The sequence below is a fragment of the Ranitomeya imitator genome, chromosome 1, assembly GCF_032444005.1.
Source record: "Ranitomeya imitator isolate aRanImi1 chromosome 1, aRanImi1.pri, whole genome shotgun sequence".
In the NCBI taxonomy this organism is placed as follows: domain Eukaryota; kingdom Metazoa; phylum Chordata; class Amphibia; order Anura; family Dendrobatidae; genus Ranitomeya; species Ranitomeya imitator.
Genome location: NC_091282.1, coordinates 896,348,332 through 896,372,168, shown reverse-complemented (window position 1 = coordinate 896,372,168; position 23,837 = coordinate 896,348,332). Strand labels below are relative to the sequence as shown.

The 23,837-nt window shown below is 43.2% G+C and overlaps 1 protein-coding gene across 2 annotated transcripts in view; it reads left to right on the top strand.

Annotated features, from left to right (window-relative positions):
* Positions 1-20,072, top strand: part of LOC138658197 (uncharacterized) — a 91,423-nt gene extending 71,351 nt beyond the window's left edge. Inside the window, exons 1-4 of one of the 2 annotated variants that reach the window (XM_069745712.1) lie at positions 17,609-17,684; positions 18,181-18,290; positions 18,384-18,530; positions 19,003-20,072. In XM_069745712.1, coding sequence (XP_069601813.1) covers positions 17,652-17,684; positions 18,181-18,290; positions 18,384-18,530; positions 19,003-19,924 — 1,212 coding nt within the window. In that variant the 5' untranslated portion in view covers positions 17,609-17,651 and the 3' untranslated portion in view covers positions 19,925-20,072. Of the gene's footprint in view, positions 1-17,608; positions 17,685-18,180; positions 18,291-18,383; positions 18,531-19,002 lie in introns of those variants that run through there. The other variant, XM_069745711.1, reaches the window with a different exon arrangement.
* The last annotated feature ends 3,765 nt before the right edge of the window (positions 20,073-23,837 follow it).

The following is a 23,837-nucleotide window of genomic DNA, read 5'->3' as shown; positions in this document are numbered from 1 at the left end:
ATAAACAATATTTATAAACCAAAAGAAATATGGCCACACAGTGCTCCATACTGTATAATGGCCCCACATGATGCTCAATACTGTATAATGGCCACACATGATGCTTAATACTGTATAATGGCCACACATGATGCTCCAAACTGTATAACGGCCGCACACAGTTCTCCATACTGCATAATGACCCCACATGATGTTCAATACTGTAAAATGGCCACACATGATGCTCCATACTGTACAATGGCCACACATGATGCTCCATACTGTATAATGGCCACACATGATGCTCAATACTGTATAATGGCCACACATGATGCTCTATATTGTATAATGGCCACACATGATGCTCTATATGTCTTTCTGTCTGTCTGTCTGTTTGTCCTGGAAATCCCGGCTCTCTGACCAGGCCTCGACCAATCAGCAACGGGCACAGCAACGATGATGTCATAAAGGACGTAGACATCTCACGTTTCTGATTCAGCGACGGGCACAGTATCGATGTAGATGTCATAATGGTTGCCATGGCGATGATGATGTCATAAAGGTTTCCTCGACCAATCAGCGACGGGCACAGTCTGCCGCGAATTCTGGAATCATCATTGTCCATATACTACGGGGACATGCATATTCTAGAATACCCGATGCGTTAGAATCGGGCCACAGTCTAGTACTGTATAATGGCCACACATGATGCTCCATACTGTATAATGGCCACACATAATGCTCAATACTGTATAATGGCCACACATGATGCTCTATACTGTATAATGGCCATGCATGATGCTCAATACTGTATAATGGCCAAACATGATGCTCCATACTGTATAATGGCCACACATGATGCTCCATTCTGTATAATGGCCACACATGATGCTCCATACTGTATAATGGCCACACATGATGCTTTATACTGTATAATGACCCCACATGATGCTCCATACTGTATAATGACCCCACATGATGCTCAGTACTGTATAATGGCAACACATGATGCTTTATACTGTATAATGACCCCACATGATGCTCCATACTGTATAATGACACCACGTGATGCTCAGTACTGTATAATGGCAACACACGATGCTCCATAGTGTATAATGCCCCCCTCCAATCTTGTATGCATGTCTCATCCCCCCCCATCCTGTATGCATGGCTCATATCCCCCTCCTGTATGCATGGCTCATCTCCCTCCCATCCCATCCTGTATGCATGGCTCATCTCCCTCCCATCCCATATGCATGGCTCATATCCCCCCTCCTGTGTGCATGGCTCATATCCCTCCCATCCCATATGCATGGCTCATATCCCCACCCCCCCTCCTGTGTGCATGGCTCTATCCCCTACCCCTTCCTGTATGCATGGCTCATCTCCCCCTCTCCTGAATGCATGCCTCATATGTTTGGTCAAAATATCCAAAGAATATAAATGGTTGTGTTATTATTCAAAGACTGGGTTGGAACAGTATGTCAGGGGGTTTGGCGGTATTTAGGATTACACCCGATGGGAAACCGTACTCGCAGGAGCGCGGCCGATCGCGGCCGGGTGTCAGCTGCTTATCGCGGCTGACATCCGGCACTATGTGCCAGGAGCGGTCACGGACCACCCCCGGCACATTAACCCCCGACACACCGCGATCAAACATGATCGCGATGTGCCGGCGGTGCAGGGAAGCATCACGCAAGGAGGGGGCTCCCTGCGTGCTTCCCTGAGACGCCAGCGGCAACGCGATGTGATCGCGTTGCTCCGGGGGTCTCCTACCTCCCTCCCTCCCTGCAGCAAGTCCCGGATCCAAGATGGCCGCGGAACCGGGTCCTGCAGGGTGGGAGGTGCCTTACCAAGTGCCTGCTCAGAGCAGGCACTTGGTAACGCTGCAGCGCTCTGAGACAGATCGGTGATCTGTCAGAGTGCTGTGCAAACTATAAAACTGTCCCACTAGTTAACCCCTTCAGTAAACACCGTAAGAAAAAAAAAAAACGAGACAAAAAACAACGCTTTATTATCATACCGCCGAACAAAAAGTGGAATAACACGCGATCAAAAAGACGGATATAAATAACCATAGTAACGCTGAAAGCGTCATCTCGTCCCACAAAAAACGAGCCGCCATACAGCAACATCAGCAAAAAAAATAAAAAAGTTATAGTCCTCAGAATAAAGCGGTGCAAAAATAATTATTTTTTCTATAAAATTGTTTTTATCGTATAAAAGCGCCAAAACATAAAAAAAATGATATAAATGAGGTATCGCTGTAATCGTACTGACCCGAAAAATAAAATTGCTTTATCCATTTTACCAAACGCGGAACGATATAAACGCCTCCCCCAAAAGAAATTCATGAATAGCTGGTTTTTGGTAATTCTGCCTCACAAAAATCGGAATAAAAAGCGATCAAAAAATGTCATGTGCCCGAAAATGTTACCAATAAAAACGACAACTCGTCCCGCAAAAAACAAGACCTCACATGATTCTGTGGACTCAAATATGGAAAAATTATAGCTCTCAAAATGTGGTAACGCAAAAAATATTTTTTGCAATAAAAAGCGTCTTTCAGTGTGTGACAGCTGCCAATCATAAAAATCCGCTAAAAAACTCACTATAAAAGTAAATCAAACCCCCCTTCATCACCCCCTTAGTTAGGGAAAAATAAAAAAATTAAAAAAATGTATTTATTTCCATTTTCCCATTAGGGTTAGGGCTAGGATTAGGGCTAGGGTCAGGGTTAGGGCTAGGGCTAGGGTCAGGGCTAGGGTTAGCGTTAGGGCTAGGGTTAGGGCTAGGGTTAGGGCTAGGGTTAGGGCTAGGGTTATGGTTAGGGCTAGGGTTAGGGCTAGGGTTAAGGCTACAGTTAGGGTTAAGGCTACAGTTAGGGTTGAGGCTAAAGTTAGGGTTAGTGTTGTGAATTCCGTTCTTGGGCTCCCTCCGGTGGTTGTAAATGACACTTTTGTGAATTCTGCCCTTGGGCTCCCTCTGGTGGTTTTGAGTGGAACTGCCGCTCATTGGGTTTAGCTTTTGCAGCTGCTTTCACTAATCGTCTCTCCTGGCTCTGCTATTTAACCTGGCTCTAGTCTTCAGCCTATGCCACTTCTCAATGTTTTCTGCTGGATTCACATCTCTGCTTGGATTCTCCTGGTTTCCTGACCAGTTCTGCAAAGATAAGTTCTGACTTTGCTCATTTCAGTCCACATGTTGTGGACTTATTGTTCTGTGCATTTTATTTTTGTCCAGCTTGTCATTATGGATTTTTTCTGTTAGCTGGAAGCTCTGGGAAGCAGATTTACTCTCCACACCTTTAGTCAGGTGTGGAGATTTTGTAAACTCTGTGTGGATTGTTTTGTAGTTTTTATACTGACTGCACAGTATCCTTTCCTGTCCTATCTATCAAGCTAGACTGGCCTCTTATGCTAAAATCTGATTTCATCTCTGCGTATGTTATTTTCCCCTCCTCTCACCGTCAATATTTGTGGGGGGCTATCTTTCCTCTGGGGATTTTTCTCTGAGGCAAGATAGGTTTCCTGTTTCCATCTTTAGGGGAAGTTAGATCTTAGGCTGTGCCGAGGGGTCTAGGGAGCATCAGGTACCCCCCACGGCTATTTCTAGTTGCGCTGCTAGGTTCAGGGTCTGCGGTCAGAACAGATACCACCTCCTTCAGAGCTTGTCTCATGTTGTTCCTAAACCACCAGATCATAACAGTACAAGTGGCCAAAGATGAATTAAATGTATCTCAAAAGAAGGAAAAGAAGGTTCTGAACCATTTTTTTTTTTTATGTGCTCTGGTTTGCCTCTTTTTTCCTCTTGATATCTGGGTGGTGCAGGATATATGCTCTGGCATGGATGTTCAGGGTTTGTTTTCTCATGTGGATCAACTGGCTGCAAGAGTACAGAATATCCAGGACTATGTTGTCCAGACTCCGGCTTTAGAGCCCAGAATTCCTACTCCGGATTTGTTCTTTGGGGACAGATCCAAGTTTTTGAACTTTAAAAATAATTGCAAATTGTTTTTTGCTTTGAAACCCCGTTCTTCAGGTGATCCCATTCAGCAGGTGAAAATCATCATATCCTTACTGCGTGGTGATCCGCAAGACTGGGCTTTTTCTCTTGAAACAGGGGATCCGGCATTATTGAATGTAGACGCATTTTTTCAAGCGCTCGGATTATTGTATGACGAACCTAACTCTGTAGAGCATGCTGAGAAAACATTGTTGGCCCTGTGTCAAGGTCAGGAACCGGCAGAGTTATACTGCCAGAAATTTAGAAAATGGTCTGTGCTCACTAAATGGAATGAAGAGGCTCTGGCTGCTATTTTCAGAAAAGGTCTTTCTGAAACCCTTAAAGATGTTATGGTGGGCTTTCCTACGCCTGCCGGTTTGAACGAATCTATGTCTCTAGCCATTCAGATTGATCGGCGTCTGCGCGAGTGCAAAGCTGTGCACCATATGGCAGTATCCTCTGAGCATAGTCCTGAACCTATGCAATGTGATAGGATTTTGACTAGAATAGAACGGCAGGAATTCAGACGTCAGAATAGGCTGTGTTTTTACTGTGGTGATTCGGCTCATGTTATCTCTGATTGCCTTAAGCGTACTAAGAGAGTCGCTAGGTCTGTTACCATTAGTACTATACAGCCTAAATTTCTCTTATCTGTGACCCTGATTTGCTCATTGTCGTCCTTTTCTGTCATGGCATTTGTGGATTCATGCGCTGCCCTGAACTTAATGGACTTAGAATTCGCCAGGCGCTGTGGTTTTTCCTTGCAGCCTTTGCAGAGCCCTATTCCTTTGAGGGGCATTGATGCAACACCCTTGGCTAAGGATAAACCTCAGTACTGGACACAGATGACTATGTACATGGCTCCTGCACATCAGGAAGATTGCCGTTTTCTGGTGTTGCATAACCTGCATGATGTTGTTGTGCTGGGATTTCCATGGTTACAGGAACATAATCCGGTGCTGGATTGGAAAACTATGTCTGTGACTAGTTGGGGTTGTCAAGGGGTACATAGTGACGTTCCTTTGATGTCAATTTCCTCTTCCCCCTCTTCTGAGGTCCCTGAGTTTTTGTCGGATTTCCAGGATGTATTTGATGAGCCCAAGTCCAGTTCCCTTCCTCCACATAGGGACTGTGATTGTGCTATTAACTTTATTCCTGGTTGCAAGTTCCCTAAGGGCCGACTTTTCAATCTGTCTGTGCCAGAGCATGCCGCCATGCGGAGCTATGTTAAGGAATCTTTGGAGAAAGGGCATATTCGGCCCTCTTCGTCACCATTGGGAGCGGGTTTCTTTTTTGTTGCTAAGAAGGATGGCTCCTTGAGACCCTGTATTGATTATCGTCTTCTTAATAAGATCACGGTCAAATTCTAATACCCCTTGCCTTTGCTTACTGATTTGTTTGCTCAGATTAAGGGGGCTAGTTGGTTTACTAAGATTGACCTTCGAGGGGCATATAATCTTGTTCGTATTAAACAGGGTGACGAATGGAAAACTGCATTTAATACGCCCGAAGGCCATTTTGAATACCTTGTGATGCCATTTGGGCTCTCTAATGCTCCATCTGTGTTCCAGTCTTTCATGCATGATATTTTCCGCAATTATCTTGATAAATTCATGGTCGTATATTTGGATGATATTTTGATTTTTTCCAATGATTGGGAGTCTCATGTGAAGCAGGTCAGGATGGTGTTCCAGATCCTTCGTGATAATGCTTTATTTGTGAAGGGGTCTAAGTGCCTATTCGGAGTTCAGAAGGTCTCTTTTTTGGGTTTTGTTTTTTCTCCCTCGTCTATAGAAATGGATCCTGTTAAGGTCCAAGCTATTCATGACTGGATCCAACTCACATCTGTGAAGGGTCTTCAAAAATTTTTGGGCTTTGCTAATTTCTATCGCCGTTTCATTGCCAACTTTTCCAGTGTGGTTAAACCCCTTACTGATTTGACGAAGAAAGGCGCTGATGTGACGAATTGGTCCTCTGAGGCTGTTGAGGCCTTTCAAGAGCTTAAACGCCGATTTACTTCTGCCCCTGTGTTGCGTCAACCGGATGTTTCTCTTCCTTTTCAGGTTGAGGTCGACGCTTCTGAGATTTGGGCAGGGGCCGTCTTGTCTCAGAGGGAGTCTGATGGTTCTTTGATGAAACCGTGTGCTTTTTTTTCCAGAAAGTTTTCGCCTGCGGAACGCAATTATGATGTCGGCAATCGGGAGTTGCTGGCTATGAAGTGGGCGTTTGAGGAGAGGCGACATTGGCTTGAGGGAGCTAAACACCGTGTTGTGGTCCTGACCGATCATAAGAATCTGATTTACCTCGAGTCGGCCAAGTGGCTGAATCCTAGACAGGCTCGATGGTCCCTGTTTTTCTCCCGTTTTGATTTTGTGGTCTCGTATCTTCCGGGATCTAAGAATGTTAAGGCTGATGCCCTCTCTAGGAGTTTTTCGCATGATTCTCCTGGAGTCCTTGAGCCGGTTGGCATTCTTAAGGAGGGGGTGATTCTTTCTGCTATCTCCCCTGATTTGCGCCGGGTGCTTCAGGAATTTCAGGCTGATAGGCCTGACCGCTGTCCAGTGGGGAAGCTGTTTGTTCCTGATAGATGGACAAGTAAGGTAATTTCTGAGGTTCATTGTTCAGTGTTGGCTGGTCATCCTGGGATTTTTGGTACCAGAGATTTGGTTTCTAGGTCCTTTTGGTGGCCTTCCTTGTCTCGCGATGTGCGTGCTTTTGTGCAGTCCTGTGGGACTTGCGCCCGGGCCAAACCTTGCTGTTCCCGCGCTAGTGGGTTGCTTTTGCCTTTGCCGGTCCCTGAGAGGCCCTGGACACATATTTCCATGGATTTTATTTCGGATCTTCCTGTTTCCCAGAAGATGTCTGTTATCTGGGTTGTTTGTGACCGGTTCTCTAAAATGGTCCATTTGGTACCTTTGCCTAAGTTGCTTTCCTCCTCAGATCTGGTTCCATTGTTTTTTCAGCACGTGGTTCGTTTGCATGGCATTCCGGAGAATATTGTGTCTGACAGAGGTTCTCAGTTTGTCTTTAGATTTTGGCGGGCCTTTTGTGCTAGGATGGGCATTGATTTGTCTTTTTCTTCGACGTTTCATCCTCAGACTAATGGCCAAACTGAGCGAACTAATCAGACCTTGGAGACCTATTTGAGATGCTTTGTGTCTGCTGATCAGGATGATTGGGTGTCTTTCTTGCCGTTGGCCGAGTTTGCCCTTAATAATCGGGCTAGTTCGGCTACTTTGGTTTCACCTTTCTTTTGTAATTTTGGTTTTCATCCTCGTTTTTCTTCTGGGCAGGTTGAGCCTTCTGATTGTCCTGGTGTTGATTCTGTGGTGGACAGGCTGCAGCAGATTTGGTCTCATATGGTGGCCAATTTGACGTTGTCTCAGGAAAGGGCTCAACGTTTTGCTAACCGCCGTCGGTGTGTTGGTCCCCGGCTTCGTGTGGGGGATTTGGTTTGGTTGTCTTCTCGTCATGTTCCTATGAAGGTTTCTTCTAAGTTTAAGCCTCGGTTTATTGGTCCTTATAAAATTTCTGAAATTATTAATCCGGTCTCTTTTCGTTTGGCTCTTCCAGACTCTTTTGCCATTCATAATGTTTTCCATAGATCTTTGTTGCGGAGATATGTGGTGCCCGTTGTTCCCTCGGTTAACCCTCCTGCCCTGGTGTTGGTTGAGGGAGAGTTGGAATATGAGGTTGAGAAGATTTTGGATTCTCGTTTTTCGAGGCGGAGGCTCCAGTATCTTGTCAAGTGGAAGGGTTATGGCCAGGAGGATAATTCTTGGGTTGTTGCCTCCGATGTCCATGCTACCGATTTGGTTCGTGCTTTTCACTTGGCTCGTCCTGATCGGCCTGGGGGCTCTGGTGAGGGTTCGGTGACCCCTCCTCAAGGGGGGGGGTACTGTTGTGAATTCCGTTCTTGGGCTCCCTCCGGTGGTTGTAAATGACACTTTTGTGAATTCTGCCCTTGGGCTCCCTCTGGTGGTTTTGAGTGGAACTGCCGCTCCTTGGGTTTAGCTTTTGCAGCTGCTTTCACTAATCGTCTCTCCTGGCTCTGCTATTTAACCTGGCTCTAGTCTTCAGCCTATGCCACTTCTCAATGTTTTCTGCTGGATTCACATCTCTGCTTGGATTCTCCTTGTTTCCTGACCAGTTCTGCAAAGATAAGTTCTGGCTTTGCTCATTTCAGTCCACATGTTGTGGACTTATTGTTCTGTGCATTCTATTTTTGTCCAGCTTGTCATTATGGATTTTTTCTGTTAGCTGGAAGCTCTGGGAAGCAGATTTACCCTCCACACCTTTAGTCAGGTGTGGAGATTTTGTAAACTCTGTGTGGATTGTTTTGTAGTTTTTATACTGACCGCACAGTATCCTTTCCTGTCCTATCTATCAAGCTAGATTGGCCTCTTATGCTAAAATCTGATTTCATCTCTGCGTATGTTATTTTCCCCTCCTCTCACCGTCAATATTTGTGAGGGGCTATCTTTCCTTTGGGGATTTTTCTCTGAGGCAAGATAGGTTTCCTGTTTCCATCTTTAGGGGAAGTTAGATCTTAGGATGTGCCGAGGGGTCTAGGGAGCGTCAGGTACCCCCCACGGCTATTTATAGTTGCACTGCTAGGTTCAGGGTCTGCGGTCAGTACAGATACCACCTCCTTCAGAGCTTGGAACATGATCATACAGACTTGTTCACTGTGCAGGTAGCCCATGTGTTCCTGTTTCCATAATTGTTCTCTTGTGTCTACAAGACTGGGGAGTTCCACCACTCCTCTTGGGCTATCTGCACAAAAGCTGTTCTACCCTGTATGCACACATGGATTTTTCCTCTCTGAACCCTGTTCACACAGGTTATATACAGATGATCAGGTTTTTAAATACATCAGATAGGGATTGCATACATTAGTTAGGACTGCTCTGATAAGGGTATACCATGAAGATTGGTAGAGCAGCTTAGTATACATTTTTTGCAAAAAACGTATCAACCAAATACCCTGTTTTTTACATCTTTTACTAGCACTTGCGGATTACTGCAACATTTTTTCAAACTGAGTGTTTTTTGGTTTTACTATTCTCTTTTGTGTCTTCAGGTTTCTTGGTGGTGTGTGAACATGATCATACAGACTTGTTCACTGTGCAGGTAGCCCATGTGTTCCTGTTTCCATAATTGTTCTCTTGTGTCTACAAGACTGGGGAGTTCCACCACTCCTCTTGGGCTATCTGCACAAAAGCTGTTCTACCCTGTATGCACACATGGATTTTTCCTCTCTGAACCCTGTTCACACAGGTTATATACAGATGATCAGGTTTTTAAATACATCAGATAGGGATTGCATACATTAGTTAGGACTGCTCTGATAAGGGTATACCGTGAAGATTGGTAGAGCAGCTTAGTATACATTTTTTGCAAAAAACGTATCAACCAAATACCCTGTTTTTTACATCTTTTACTAGCACTTGCGGATTATTGCAACATTTTTTCAAACTGAGTGTTTTTTGGTTTTACTATTCTCTTTTGTGTCTTCAGGTTTCTTGGTGGTGTGTGAACTTGATCATACAGACTTGTTCACTGTGCAGGTAGCCCATGTGTTCCTGTTTCCATAATTGTTCTCTTGTGTCTACAAGACTGGGTAGTTCCACCACTCCTCTTGGGCTATCTGCACAAAAGCTGTTCTACCCTGTATGCACACATGGATTTTTCCTCTCTGAACCCTGTTCACACAGGTTATATACAGATGATCAGGTTTTTAAATACATCAGATAGGGATTGCATACATTAGTTAGGACTGCTCTGATAAGGGTATACCGTGAAGATTGGTAGAGCAGCTTAGTATACATTTTTTGCAAAAAACGTATCAACCAAATACCCTGTTTTTTACATCTTTTACTAGCACTTGCGGATTACTGCAACATTTTTTCAAACTGAGTGTTTTTTGGTTTTACTATTCTCTTTTGTGTCTTCAGGTTTCTTGGTGGTGTGTGAACATGATCATACAGACTTGTTCACTGTGCAGGTAGCCCATGTGTTCCTGTTTCCATAATTGTTCTCTTGTGTCTACAAGACTGGGGAGTTCCACCACTCCTCTTGGGCTATCTGCACAAAAGCTGTTCTACCCTGTATGCACACATGGATTTTTCCTCTCTGAACCCTGTTCACACAGGTTATATACAGATGATCAGGTTTTTAAATACATCAGATAGGGATTGCATACATTAGTTAGGACTGCTCTGATAAGGGTATACCGTGAAGATTGGTAGAGCAGCTTAGTATACATTTTTTGCAAAAACTTATCAACCAAATACCCTGTTTTTTACATCTTTTACTAGCACTTGCGGATTACTGCAACATTTTTTCAAACTGAGTGTTTTTTGGTTTTACTATTCTCTTTTGTGTCTTCAGGTTTCTTGGTGGTGTGTGAACATGATCATACAGACTTGTTCACTGTGCAGGTAGCCCATGTGTTCCTGTTTCCATAATTGTTCTCTTGTGTCTACAAGACTGGGGAGTTCCACCACTCCTCTTGGGCTATCTGCACAAAAGCTGTTCTACCCTGTATGCACACATGGATTTTTCCTCTCTGAACCCTGTTCACACAGGTTATATACAGATGATCAGGTTTTTAAATACATCAGATAGGGATTGCATACATTAGTTAGGACTGCTCTGATAAGGGTATACCGTGAAGATTGGTAGAGCAGCTTAGTATACATTTTTTGCAAAAAACGTATCAACCAAATACCCTGTTTTTTACATCTTTTACTAGCACTTGCGGATTACTGCAACATTTTTTCAAACTGAGTGTTTTTTGGTTTTACTATTCTCTTTTGTATCTTCTCCTTCAGAGCTTGTCTCATGTTGTTCCTAAACCACCAGATCATTACAGGTTAGGGTTTGGATTACATTTGCGGTTGGGAATAGAGTTGGGATTAGGGTTAGGGGTGTGTCTGGGTTAGAGGTGTCGTTAGGGTTACCGTTAGAATTAGGGTTAGGGGTGTGTTTGGATTAGGGTTTCAGTTATAATTGGGGGGTTTCCACTGTTTAGACACATCAGGGGCTCTCCAAACGCGACATGGCGTCCGATCTCAATTCCAGCCAATTCTGCGTTGAAAAAGTAAAACAGTGCTCCTTCCCTTCCGAGCTCTCCCGTGTGTCCAAACAGGAGTTTACCCCAACATATGGAGTATCAGCGTACTCAGGACAAATTGGACAACAACTTTTGGGGTACAATTTCTCCTGTTACCCTTGGGAAAATACAAAACTGGGGGCTAAAAAATAATTTTTGTGGGAAAAAAAGGATTTTTTATTTTCACGGCTCTGCGTTATAAACTGTAGTGAAAGACTTGGGGGCTCAAAGTTCTCACAACACATCTAGATAAGTTCGTGGGGGGTCTAGTTTCCAATATGGGGTCACTTGTGGGGGGTTTCTACTGTTTAGGTACATTAGGGGCTCTGCAAACGCAATGTGACGCCTGCAGACCATTCCATCTAAGTCTGCCTTCCAAATGGCACTCCTTACCGTCCGAGCCTTCCCATGCGCCCAAACGGTGGTTCCCCCCAACATATGGGGCATCAGCGCACTCAGGACAAATTGGAAACAACTTTTGGGGTCCAATTTCTCCTGTTACCCTCAAGAAAATACAAAACTGGGGGCTAAAAAATAATTTTGGGGGGAATTTTTTTTTTTCACGGCTCTGCGTTAGAAACTGTAGTGAAACACTTGGGGGCTCAAAGTTCTCACAACACATCTAGATAAGTTCCTTGGGGGGTCTAGTTTCCAATATGGGGTCACTTGTGGGGGTTTCTACTGTTTAGGTACATTAGGGGCTCTGCAAACGCAATGTGACGCCTGCAGACCATTCCATCTAAGTCTGTATTCCAAATGGCGCTCCTTCCCTTCCAAGCCCCCCCATGCGCCCAAACGGTGGTTCCCCCCACATATGGGGTATCAGCGCACTCAGGACAAATTGCACAACAACTTTTGGGGTCCAATTTCTCCTGTTACCCTCGGGAAAATACAAAACTGGGGACTAAAAAATAATTTTTGTGGGAAAAAATTTTTGTTTTATTTTTACGGCTCTGCATTATAAACTTCTGTGAAGCTCTTGGTGGGTCAAAGTGCTCACCACACATCTAGATAAGTTCCTTAGGGGGCCTACTTTCCAAAATGGTGTCACTTGTGGGGGGTTTCAATGTTTAGGCACACCAGTGGCTCTCCAAACGCAACATGGCGTCTCATTTCAATTCCTGTGAATTTTGCATTGAAAAGTCAAACGACGCTCCTTCCCTTCCGAGCTCTCCCATGCGCCCAAACAGTGGTTTACCCCCCACATATGGGGTATCAGCATACTCAGGACAAATTGTACAACAACTTTTTGGTTCCAATTTCTTCTCTTACCATTGGGAAAATAAAAAATTGGGGGCGAAAAGATAATTTTTGTGAAAAAAAAAAAGATTTTTTATTTTTACGGTTCTGCATTATAAACTTCTGTGAAGCACTTGGTGGGTCAAAGTGCTCACCACACCTCTAGATAAGTTCCTTAGGGGGTCTACTTTCCAAAATGGTGTCACTTGTGGGGGGTTTCAATGTTTAGGCACATCAGTGGCTCTTCAAACGCAACATGGCGTCCCATCTCAATTCCTGTCAATTTTGCATTGAAAGGTCAAACGGCGCTCCTTCCCTTCCGAGCTCTCCCATGTGTCCAAACAGTGGTTTACGCCCACATATGGGGTATCAAAGTACTCAGGACAAATTGTACAACAACTTTTTGGTTCCAATTTCTTCTCTTACCATTGGGAAAATAAAAAATTGGGGGCGAAAAGATAATTTTTTGTGAAAAAAAAATGATTTTTTATTTTTACGGTTCTGCATTATAAACTTCTGTGAAGCACTTGGTGGGTCAAAGTGCTCACCACACCTCTAGATAAGTTCCTTAGGGGGTCTACTTTCCAAAATGGTGTCACTTGTGGGGGATTTCAATGTTTAGGCACATCAGTGGCTCTCCAAACGCAACATGGCGTCCCATCTCAATTCCAGTCAATTTTGCATTAAAAAGTCAAATGGCGCTCCTTCGCTTCCAAGCTCTGTCATGCGCCCAAACAGTGGTTTACCTCCACTTTTGGGGTATCGGCGTACTCAGGACAAATTGTACAACAAGTTTAGGGGTCCATTTTCTCCTGTAACCCTTGGTAAAATAAAACAAATTGGAGCTGAAGTAAATTTTTTGTGAAAATAAGTTAAATGTTAATTTTTATTTAAACATTCCCAAAATTCCTGTGAAACACCTGAAGGGTTAATAAACTTCTTGAATGTGGTTTTGAGCACCATGAGGGGTGCACTTTTTAGAATGGTGTCACACTTGGGTATTTTCTATCATATAGACCCCTCAAAATGACTTCAAATGAGATGTGGTCCCTAAAATAAAATGGTGTTGTAAAAATGAGAAATTGCTGGTCAACTTTTAACCCTTATAACTCCCTAACAAAAAAAAGTTGGTTCCAAAATTGTGCTGATGTAAAGTAGACATGTGGGAAATGTTACTTATTAAGTATTTTGTGTGACATATCTCTGTGATTTAATTGCATAAAAATTCAAAGTTGGAAAATTGCGAAATTTTAAAAATTTTCACCATAATTCCGTTTTTTTCACAAATAAACGCAGGTAGTATCAAAGAAATTTTACAACTATCATGAAGTACAATATGTCACGAGAAAACATTGTCAGAATCACCGGGATCCGTTGAAGCGTTCCAGAGTTATAACCTCATAAAGGGACAGTGGTCAGAATTGTAAAAATTGGCCCGGTCCATAACGTGCAAACCACCCTTGGGGGTAAAGGGGTTAAAGTACCATATATACTTGAGTATAAGCCGAGAATTTCAGCCTATTTTTTTAGGCTGAAATTGCCCCTCTCAGCTTATACTCGAGTCATTCCCAAGGGTCGGCAGGGGAGGGGGAGCGGCATATTAATTACTGTAATGAGCGGTACCAAGTGACCGCTCAACACAGGAAGAAGCTGCTGGCGCCAGGAGAACCAGGGACGCGCAGGGACCACGCCAGGAGCAGGTGAGTATAATGGGGGCATTGCACGATATTCACCTGTCGGCGTTCCATCGCCGCTCCGTCTTCCGCGTCCTCTGCAGTGACGCTCAGGTCAGAGGGCGAAATGAAGCGATTAGTGTGCGTGCAGTCCTCTGCCTGAACTTCAGTGCAGAAGACACAGCGGCGCCCAGCGGTGGAACGCGGAAAGGTGACTATAGCAAGTGCCGGAGGCCTGAGCGATGAGAGGTGAGTATGTGACTTTTTTTATTTATTGCAGCAACAGCATATGGGGCAAATATCTGTATGGAGCATCTTATGGGGCCATAATCAGCATTTGTGGAGCATTATACGGGGCAAATGTGTCTATGGAGCATCTTATGGGGCCATAATCAGCATTTATGGAGCATTATACGGGGTAAATGTGTCTATGGAGCATCTTGTGGGGCCATAATCAGCATTTGTGGAGCATTATATGGGGTAAATGTCTGTATGGAGCATCTTATAGGGCCATAATCAGCATTTGTGCAGCATTGTATTGGGCAAATGTCTGTATGGAGCATCTTATAGGACCATAATCAGCATTTGTGCAGCATTATACGGGGCAAATGTGTCTATGGAGCATCTTATAGGGCCATAATCAGCACTTGTGCAGCATTATATGGGGCAAATGTCTGTATGGAGCATCTTATGGGGCCATAATCAGCATTTGTGCAGTATTGTATGGGGCAAATGTCTGTATGGAGCATCTTATGAGGCCATAATCAGCATTTGTGCAGCATTGTATGAGGCAAATGTCTGTATGGAGCATGTTATGTTGCCATAATCAGCATTTGTGCAGCATTATATGGGGCAGATGTCTGTATGGAGCATGTTATGGGGCCATAATTCACATTTGTGGAGCATTATATGGGGCAAATGTCTGTATGGAGCATTTTATGGGGTCATAATAAACATTTGTGCCGCATTATATGGGACATATTTTAATATGGAGCATCTTATGGGGCCCATCATAAACTGTATGGAGCATTATATGGGGCTTATTTTGTATGGAGCATCTTATGGGGCCATCATGAACTGAATGGAGCATTGTATGGGGCTCCTGATTCAATATGGCTATTCAAAAACACTTAACCTACTGATGTCTCAATTAATTTTACTTTTATTGGTATCTATTTTTATTTTTGACATTTACCTGTAGCTGCTGCATTTTCCACCCTAGGCTGGTACTCGAGTCATTAAGTTTTCCCAGTTTTTTGTGGCAAAATTAGGGGGGTCGACTTATACTCGGATCGGCTTATACTCGAGTATATACTGTATATTATTATTCAGCAAGCTGTAGGGATCTCACAGCTACTACATATTTCATTGCTATAGAAGCCATACTCCATGTCAATATTTCTTAAGAACAATCCATTCCATGCTAACAATGATAAACCCATGTAACATAGCTGTTACTAATAGAGGAAAAAAGTGTCACTTTTAGACCTACCCAAAAAACATATTTTGTGGATTTATTGCAACTTCATCTGCAAATTATTTTCCATCTGAGTATGTCCACCTTGGGTTACAGTATATTCCTAAAAAAAAATTAAATAAATCTATACAACTTCTTTGAGGTTAAATATAACAAGTTTAAACATAAAGTATTGATTAATCCTACATAGCCTTATGAAAATTAATTACAGCCATTAATAATTCGACTCCACTCCAGATCACAGAAAGGACCCTTTCACAATTAACTTTGCAATCCAACATAAAATTGTCTTCATTGCACCTTCTAATTTTTTTTACACATAAAAGATAGCAAAGCCTTTTCCTAGTTAATTTCATTATACCTCGCAGTGAATCAACTTCTTCTACCTGAAAATCAGATTTATTCACTAACCACCACATAATAAATTTGAAGATATCAATAAAACTATTGTAGGAGAACCTTAAACTTATTAGATATAGATTCACATACATGAGAGGTTCTGGTCTGGGGTCTAAGGGGTAAGGTTTCTCCTTGTGGAGAGTGACATCCCAGGTCTGGCTTATCAAGGTAAGGAGGCTTATTCGCCATGCAATGGTCCTCTGGGAAATTCAATTTGCAAATTTTTTCTTCAGAGAGAAAGAGGACTTGAACTGTATATCGCCACCAGTTGGAAGTAGCGATCCTACATGTCACAATTAACCCTTTATCGAGTCTTGCAGTATGACTTAGGATAAAAGCCAAAAAAGAATTTCAATTTGGAGACACGTGTTTCGGGCTATTGGCACTCATCAGTGCAAAGTATGAGAACTGATTTGGCTAGGTGTTTTATTGTTTTAATAAAAAAAAAATCAAAAACGTGTAAAAAAAAAGTGCATGTGTAACCCCATAACAACCAGAGGTATTTTTGGTTTTGCATTTTCATTTTTCGCTCCCCTTTTTCCCAGAGCCATAACTTTTTTTTATTGTTTTGGTCAAAATGGTCATGTGAGGGCTTGTTTTTTGCAGGATGAGTTTTACTTTTGAATAGCTATCTCTCTGTCTATCCATCCATCCATCCATCCATCCATCTATCTATTGTATCTATCTATCTATCTATCTATCTATCTATCTATCTATCTATCTATCTATCTATCTATCTATCTATCTATCTATCTATCAATCATCTATTTGCCTCATATCCACCTATCTTTCTACAATGGCTTGAGAAAATATTCACCCCCTTTGGTATTTTTCGCGTTTTGCTACCTCACAACCTGGAATTTCACAGGTTTTTTTAAGGGTATGCTTCAGTTCATGTAAAGAAGATGCTTACAATTGTGATTTTTTTTTATTGTGAAGCAAACAACAAATAGGACAAAATAGCTAAAAAAATTTAGTCTCCAGGAGACCCCCATAGTTGTCATTGCTGATCTGATATGAGCGTCTCCCTGTGGCCGGCATTCATAGCATATGAGCATTTCTGCTACACATAGCAGGGTGGAAACCCTGATATGTGTTGCACAAGCAATCAGAATATCACAGCTTCAATTCTCCGAAGAAGACTATTGAAGCAATCGAAAAGTAAAAAAAACTTTTAAAAAATATTAAAAAATATATAAAAGTTCAAATCATCCTCTTTTGCCCCATTCACAGGAAAACAATAAAAAATACACATATTTGGTATTGCCATGCTCAGAAACGCCCGATCTATCAAAATATAAAAAGAAATTAATCTGGTCGTTAACCGGCAAACGAGAAAAAAGTCCAAAACCCAGAATAAGGGTATGTTCACACGTTCCTGATTTCCATCCTTTTTTTTTCAGGACTGAAACCGCAGCTCTTTGCAGAAAACGCAGGTGCGTTTTTTGGTGCGTTTTTGGTGCGTTTTTTGATGCGTTTTTTGATGCGGTTTTCAGTGCGTTTTTTGATGCAGTTTTCTCTGCAGATTGTCTGTGTTTGACACAAATAAAGTTTACTGCAGTGGGGGAAAAAAAAAAAAAAAAAAAATTATGTCATTTCCTTGTCCAACCCTTTTCTTCTTCCATCCTCCATTTTGGAACTACACATCAAAATGAGTGGACGTGTTGTTAATGACAGCGCTATGCAGAGTGCTGAGCGTAGGGCAGATGACAGCCCGCGGATCCAGCTCCGCACGCCACACCGGATTGCGATCCTGGGGTTGATGCTTCTAATTCTGAATCGACATGCACGTCAGGTAAGCAGATGTCTGTTGTTTTATATATTGAGTTATGGGTACATGTCCACGTTCTGGAAACGCTGTATGTTTGGCGCTGCGTGTGGCCGCAGCGTCAAACATGCAGCGTCCACATGTAACAGCATAGTGGAGGTGATTTCATGAAATCACGTGTCCACTGTGTGTCATCCGTCAGCCCTGCGACTCCGGACATGCTGCGCGTCTTTTATGATCACAGCATGTCCGTGTTCCTTGTTGAGAAGCTGCGGCTCCGCAAGGAATAAAACCGGGCCCTATGTGTGGGGTGCGATGATGCTGGATTTGTACAATGAACACATCTGGCATCATAACGTCCCAGAAGGGGGTGGGGCTTTGCACATAGCGGCTTTGGCGCTCCAACGATAACGATGGCCATCCTGAATGTGGACACGTACCCTTACATAATCCGCATTGCTTTCCAGACATGCTTGATATTTTTTGTTGTGTTTTATAAAAAATTTTTTTTTATTTACTTTAGAGGCAGCGGCGGCAGAGAAGACGTGCGCAGAAAAGGATGTGGGTGCACCCGCTTGTAGCAGACCAAACTGAGAAGGGGCACTTTTATGTGCTGTACAATGATTTGAGGAGGTAAGTAGAAATATATTGAATGACGAATTTACCTTTTTTTGATAACAATACTTGTGAAGTAACCCTTTTTTGTGTTTCTTTTTCAATTTTCAGATATCCTGAAAAATTTATCTCTTTTTGTCGGCTACCAATTATGGCATTTGACAGACTGCTCACCATCCTGGCACCCCATTTGACACTGCAAGACACGGTGATGAGGAAGTCCATCTCTGCTGAAGAAAGGCTGCTCATCACCTTGCGGTAAGTAACAATTTTTAGGGGGGAATGTTGTAGGTCTCTATTTTACTTGTGTCTCTGTGTCCAGTATGTGTGATTAAACCCACCCAGTCCTCTTGTTGGACAGGGGGCACACATACACACACACACGTGAGATACGGCCGAGTGTTGCATGGTAATCCCCGGCCCTGCCACCTGCACTCTGGAGCGGAGTGTGCACCCACATACCAATACATGGAGCCGCACGCTCCACAACGGAGTGCATGCATCAGGTCCGGGGATTACCATGCAACACTCGGTCATATCTCGCATGCGTGTGTGCACAAGTCCCATCAGGCCTTTTATTAATGTTTTTTACACCCTTTGTGTTGTGCTGGGTGTTAATGCCATCATTATTGAATGGTGCTGGACGCATATTATAGCGGCCTTAACTTGTGACATGTTGTAATTACCTTTTTGTGTGACATTTCTAATTTTCTTTTTTGTTTCTTTCCAGATTTTTGGCCACAGGAGAGAGCTATACATCCCTGCACCTCCAATTTAGAGTTGGTAAATCTACCATCTCTAACATTGTGAGGTGTACATGTACTGTCATCTGGCAGAAGTTGCAGCCCATGGTGATGCCTTCCCCAACCGAGGAGACTTGGCTGCAGGTTGCAGCAGGCTTTCAGTCTGTGGCCAATTTCCCAAACTGCATAGGTGCAGTCGATGGTAAACATGTAAGGGTCCAGCAGCCCCCACGATCAGGATCACGCTTCTTTAATTATAAGAAGTATTTTTCAGTGGTCCTGATGGCGGTGGCTGATGCCCATTACAAATTTGTTGCCATTGATGTTGGTGCCTATGGTAGTACTGGGGATTCTCGGGTGTTGCGAACGTCACAGATTGGGATGCAAATTCTGCGAGATGGCAGAACGCTCCCAGCCCCAAGACCTTTGCCGGGTTCCACACATCCAGTACCCTTTGTGATGGTATCGGATGAGGCGTTTCCCTTAACGACAACCCTGCTGCGCCCATACCCACGAAGGGGACTGGATGCCCGACGGAGGATTTTTAATTATCGGCTGAGTCGTGCACGCAGATATGTGGAATGCACCTTTGGGATCATGACTAGTCAGTGGAGGATCTTTCACACTGCCATTCAGTTGGACACAGACACCGTTGATGCTGTGATAAAGGCTTGCTGTGTACTCCACAACTATGCTCGTGAGTACAACACTGACGTAGATGTGGAGTACCAGCAGCCAGTATTTAATCCAGTTGTCAACGGGGGTCTGGGCAGGCCGTCCAACTCTGGTGTGCGTGTGAGAGAATCCTTCACTGACTACTTTATGAGTCCAGAAGGTGCCGTGCACTGGCAATACTCCTGTGCTGGTGTTGAGCAGCCTGACCAGCAGAGAAGGATGCATCTACACTGACCGTCCCAAAAAATTTGCCGACATCGCTGCTAACAGTTTTGAAAACATCCCGAAGAATGATAAACGACAGCAATCAACACAAAAAAATTTTTCAAAAATTTTTTTTTTTCATGTTACACAAAAAAGAAAAAAAAAATTGGTTGTAAGATAAATAAAAAAAATATTTTGGTTTAATTTGTTTTGTTTTTTGTATGTAAAAAAAATGGTTGCTGTTTTCATAAATTAACATCAGTATGAGATATACAATAGTTAACACATCAACCCCTAAACCACTAATCGATAGCCCATAAACCCAGGACAGCGGCCTTGTCCCCATTGTCTAAAAAGAAGAGAATATTTTGTGAAAAATAAAATTTATTGTAAAGAACAAACCATAAGTGGTAATTTTAACAAATGATTTTTCAATTTGAAAAAAAAATATAAACAGCCCCTTTCAAATCCAACAGGTAACTGGAGCTACAAACAAACAAAAGCTCATGGCCGGACACCAGAGTCAGATAAAAAAACACAAGAAAACCACAAGAAAAAAGAAGTACATTATATCTCGGATAATCATTAAAATTGTCAGTTTTTTGTTGAATATTAAAAATGACCAAAATATGACATAAAAACCGTACACTGAAATATTCTAATATTAGGGAACTGGTGCACCACAACATCCACTATCACATAACAGGAGGGGAAAAGGGCAGGAGTTGTCAAAGGAGTTATATGTCCCTGTACATCTCTATAGAGACCTCCAGGGCCAGTATTTTTTAATCCTTTGACAACTCATGTCCTTCTCTCTTCCTGTTATGTGATAGTGGATGTTGTGGTGCACCTGTTCCCTATTATTTGAATACCAATACGGTTTTTCTGTTAAATTATGTTTTGTTCATTTTTATTATTTTCAATAAACTGATAAACGTTAAAATTATCACATATGATGTACTTCGTTTTTCTTGTGGTTTTCTGTGCAACTGACAACTTTTGCCCAATTTATGTTCAATTCAGAAAGGTATACTCTGGTGAATAGAGGAAATTTGTTCCCTCAGTTTCATACGTTGCTCCCCCCAGCTGCTGCGAACTGCCTCTATCGCCATAACTGCCTTGGAGGCCTCTATGTCCAGAACTGCCTTGGCTGTTGGCCAAATACTGGGGTCTTGTAGCTGGTGTTTCAGGTGTTCTGTGTCGGGGCCTGAAAAGTCCCAACACCCCCATCAGAACCTCATTGTACGGAGAAATAGGAGCAGGGTCCTCCAGAGCAGTGAGGGACATCTGGACCATAGACATAAAAAGAGATTGTCTATCCGGTGGCAGGGAGCGTGTTTTTCTGGCAACAGTTATTGCAAAGGAGTCGCAATGGTCATCTGTAGTTGATTTTTTTAATAAATCCAATGTATCGCAGGCAATTTGAACCGTTTGGTCCTCTTGGTTCTTCTTGGTTTTTTTTTTTCTCTGCTGCCACCGGATAGACAGCTCTCTTCTCCACTCTCACAGCTTCTACGGAATCAGATGCTTCAGCAGCTGCTGAAGCAGATGTTGATGCAGCAGCTGCTGAAGTGGATGCTGATTCAGCAGAAGTTGTGGGAATGGAGGGAGAGATGGTCCCTCCCACTCCAGAGGAACTGCCTGCTCCATCCTCTGTGTCGCTGTCCTCTAAATCGGCAGCAGATATGTTTCCTTCCGTCCTGTGGGGGAAAAAAAAAATCATTAATACAATTTTTAGCGCAACATATTATATATAAATAATCTTGTGGAGTGGATTTTAACTTACTTTCTCAATGTCCTGCTGGTCACAATAAACTGCAGCTCTTCACTGAAGGGGAATTTAGTTTTGCTTGGTGAAGAGCCACTCTTTGAGCATTCATTCAGAAACTTTGTAAACCGGTCTCTGATGGAGCGCCAACGTTGCCTCACATATTTCTCTACCAAAAAAAGGTTCCAAAAAAAAAAATAAAAATTTTTTAGATCTAAAAAAATTATATTTTTAATATACTCAAGGTTTACTAAATAAATGTTATTATAATTACCTATTTTCAGCTGTGTTGTCACAGGATATCTGTCCCAATCCGGGAACATGTCACGAACTATTTTCGTCCACGCCAGTTCCCTGAAGTACTTATCCTTATAGGACTCATCGGAAGGGTCCCACAGGGCCGGATAATCACGAACCTACAATGAATACAATAGTGTCATCTCATAATCTATAGCACGACCAAGTAATGTTACACAAATGCTTTTAAAAAGTTGAAATATATCAAAGTTACCCCTAATAAATGAACACACGCACAAAAACACAAACACCAATAAAAACGTTCGTGTGCATTTGTTTTACTACTAGCTCTGGTGCCGTCAATCATGAGCGGTGCGTGTGCCAATCAACAACATTAAGTAAAAAACCCACTATAAGCTAAAATAGTTAGGATAGGGTTAGGTCTCATAACCATAAGGACCCTACCCCCAAAGGGATCCTAACCGGAAAGGGATCCTAACCCTAAAGGTATCCTAACCATACCCCTAAAGGGATCCTAACCCTAACCCTACCCCTAAAGGGATCCTAACCCTAACCCTACCCCTAAAGGGATCCTAACCCTAACCCTACCCCTAAAGGGATCCTAACCCTAACCCTAAAGGGATCCTAACCCTAACCCTACCCCTAAAGGGATCCTAACCCTAACCCTAAAGGGATCCTAACCCTAACCCTAAAGGGATCCTAACCCTAACCCTAAAGGGATCCTAACCCTAACCCTACCCCTAAAGGGATCCAAACCCTAACCCTACCCCTAAAGGGATCCTAACCCTAACCCTACCCCTAAAGGGATCCTAACCCTAACCCTAAAGGGATCCTAACCCTAACCCTACCCCTAAAGGGATCCTAACCCTAACCCTACCACTAAAGGGATCCTAACCCTACCCCTACCCCTAAAGGGATCCTAACCCTAACCCTACCCCTAAAGGGATCCTAACCCTAACCCTACCCCTAAAGGGATCCTAACCCTAACCCTACCCCTAACCCTAAAGGTTAATGATAGGGTTGCTATTGTAAGGTGGCATTAAGCACGGTTAATAATGGATAGGCGTCAATAAGACGCCTATCCATTATTAATCCTATTAAAGGGTTACTATAATATATGTGGACCCCCTAAAAAAAAATACATAGGGCCCCCCTATATTTTTAGTCCAGAAAGGCTAGGCAGACGGCCGTGGGCCAATATTTGAGGCCAGGGAAGGGGTTAAAATACCCATGGCTGTTCCCAGGCTATGAATATTAACCCACAGCTGTCTGCGCAGCCTTTCTGGCACTAAAATATAGGGGGCCCCGAAAAAAAAAAAGTGTTGGGGTCCCCCTATATTTTTAGCCCAGAAAGGCTAGGCAGACGGCCGTGGGCCAATATTTGAGGCCAGGGAAGGGGTTAAAATACCCATGGCTGTTCCCAGGCTATGAATATTAACCCACAGCTGTCTGCGCAGCCTTTCTGGCACTAAAATATAGGGGGCCCCGAAAAAAAAAAGTGTTGGGGTCCCCCTATATTTTTAGTCCAGAAAGGCTAGGCAGACAGCCGTGGGCCAATATTTGAGGCCCGGGAAGGGGTTAAAATGCCCCTGGCTGTTCCCAGGCCATGAATATAAGCCCCCAGCTGTCTGCGTAACCGTTCTGGCACTAAAATATATGGGGCCCCGAAAAAAAAAAAGTGTTGGGGTCCCCCTATATTTTTAGGCCAGAAAGGCTACGCAGACAGCCGTGGGCTTATATTTATAGCCTAGGAAAGGGGCCATGGATATTTGCCCCCCCCCGGCTACAAATATAAGCCCGCAGCCGCCCCAGAAAAGGCGCATCAAAAAGATGCGCCAATTCCGGCACTTAGCCCCTCTCTTCCCACTCCTGTGTAGCGGTGGGATATGGGGTAATGAGGGGTTAATGCCACCTTGC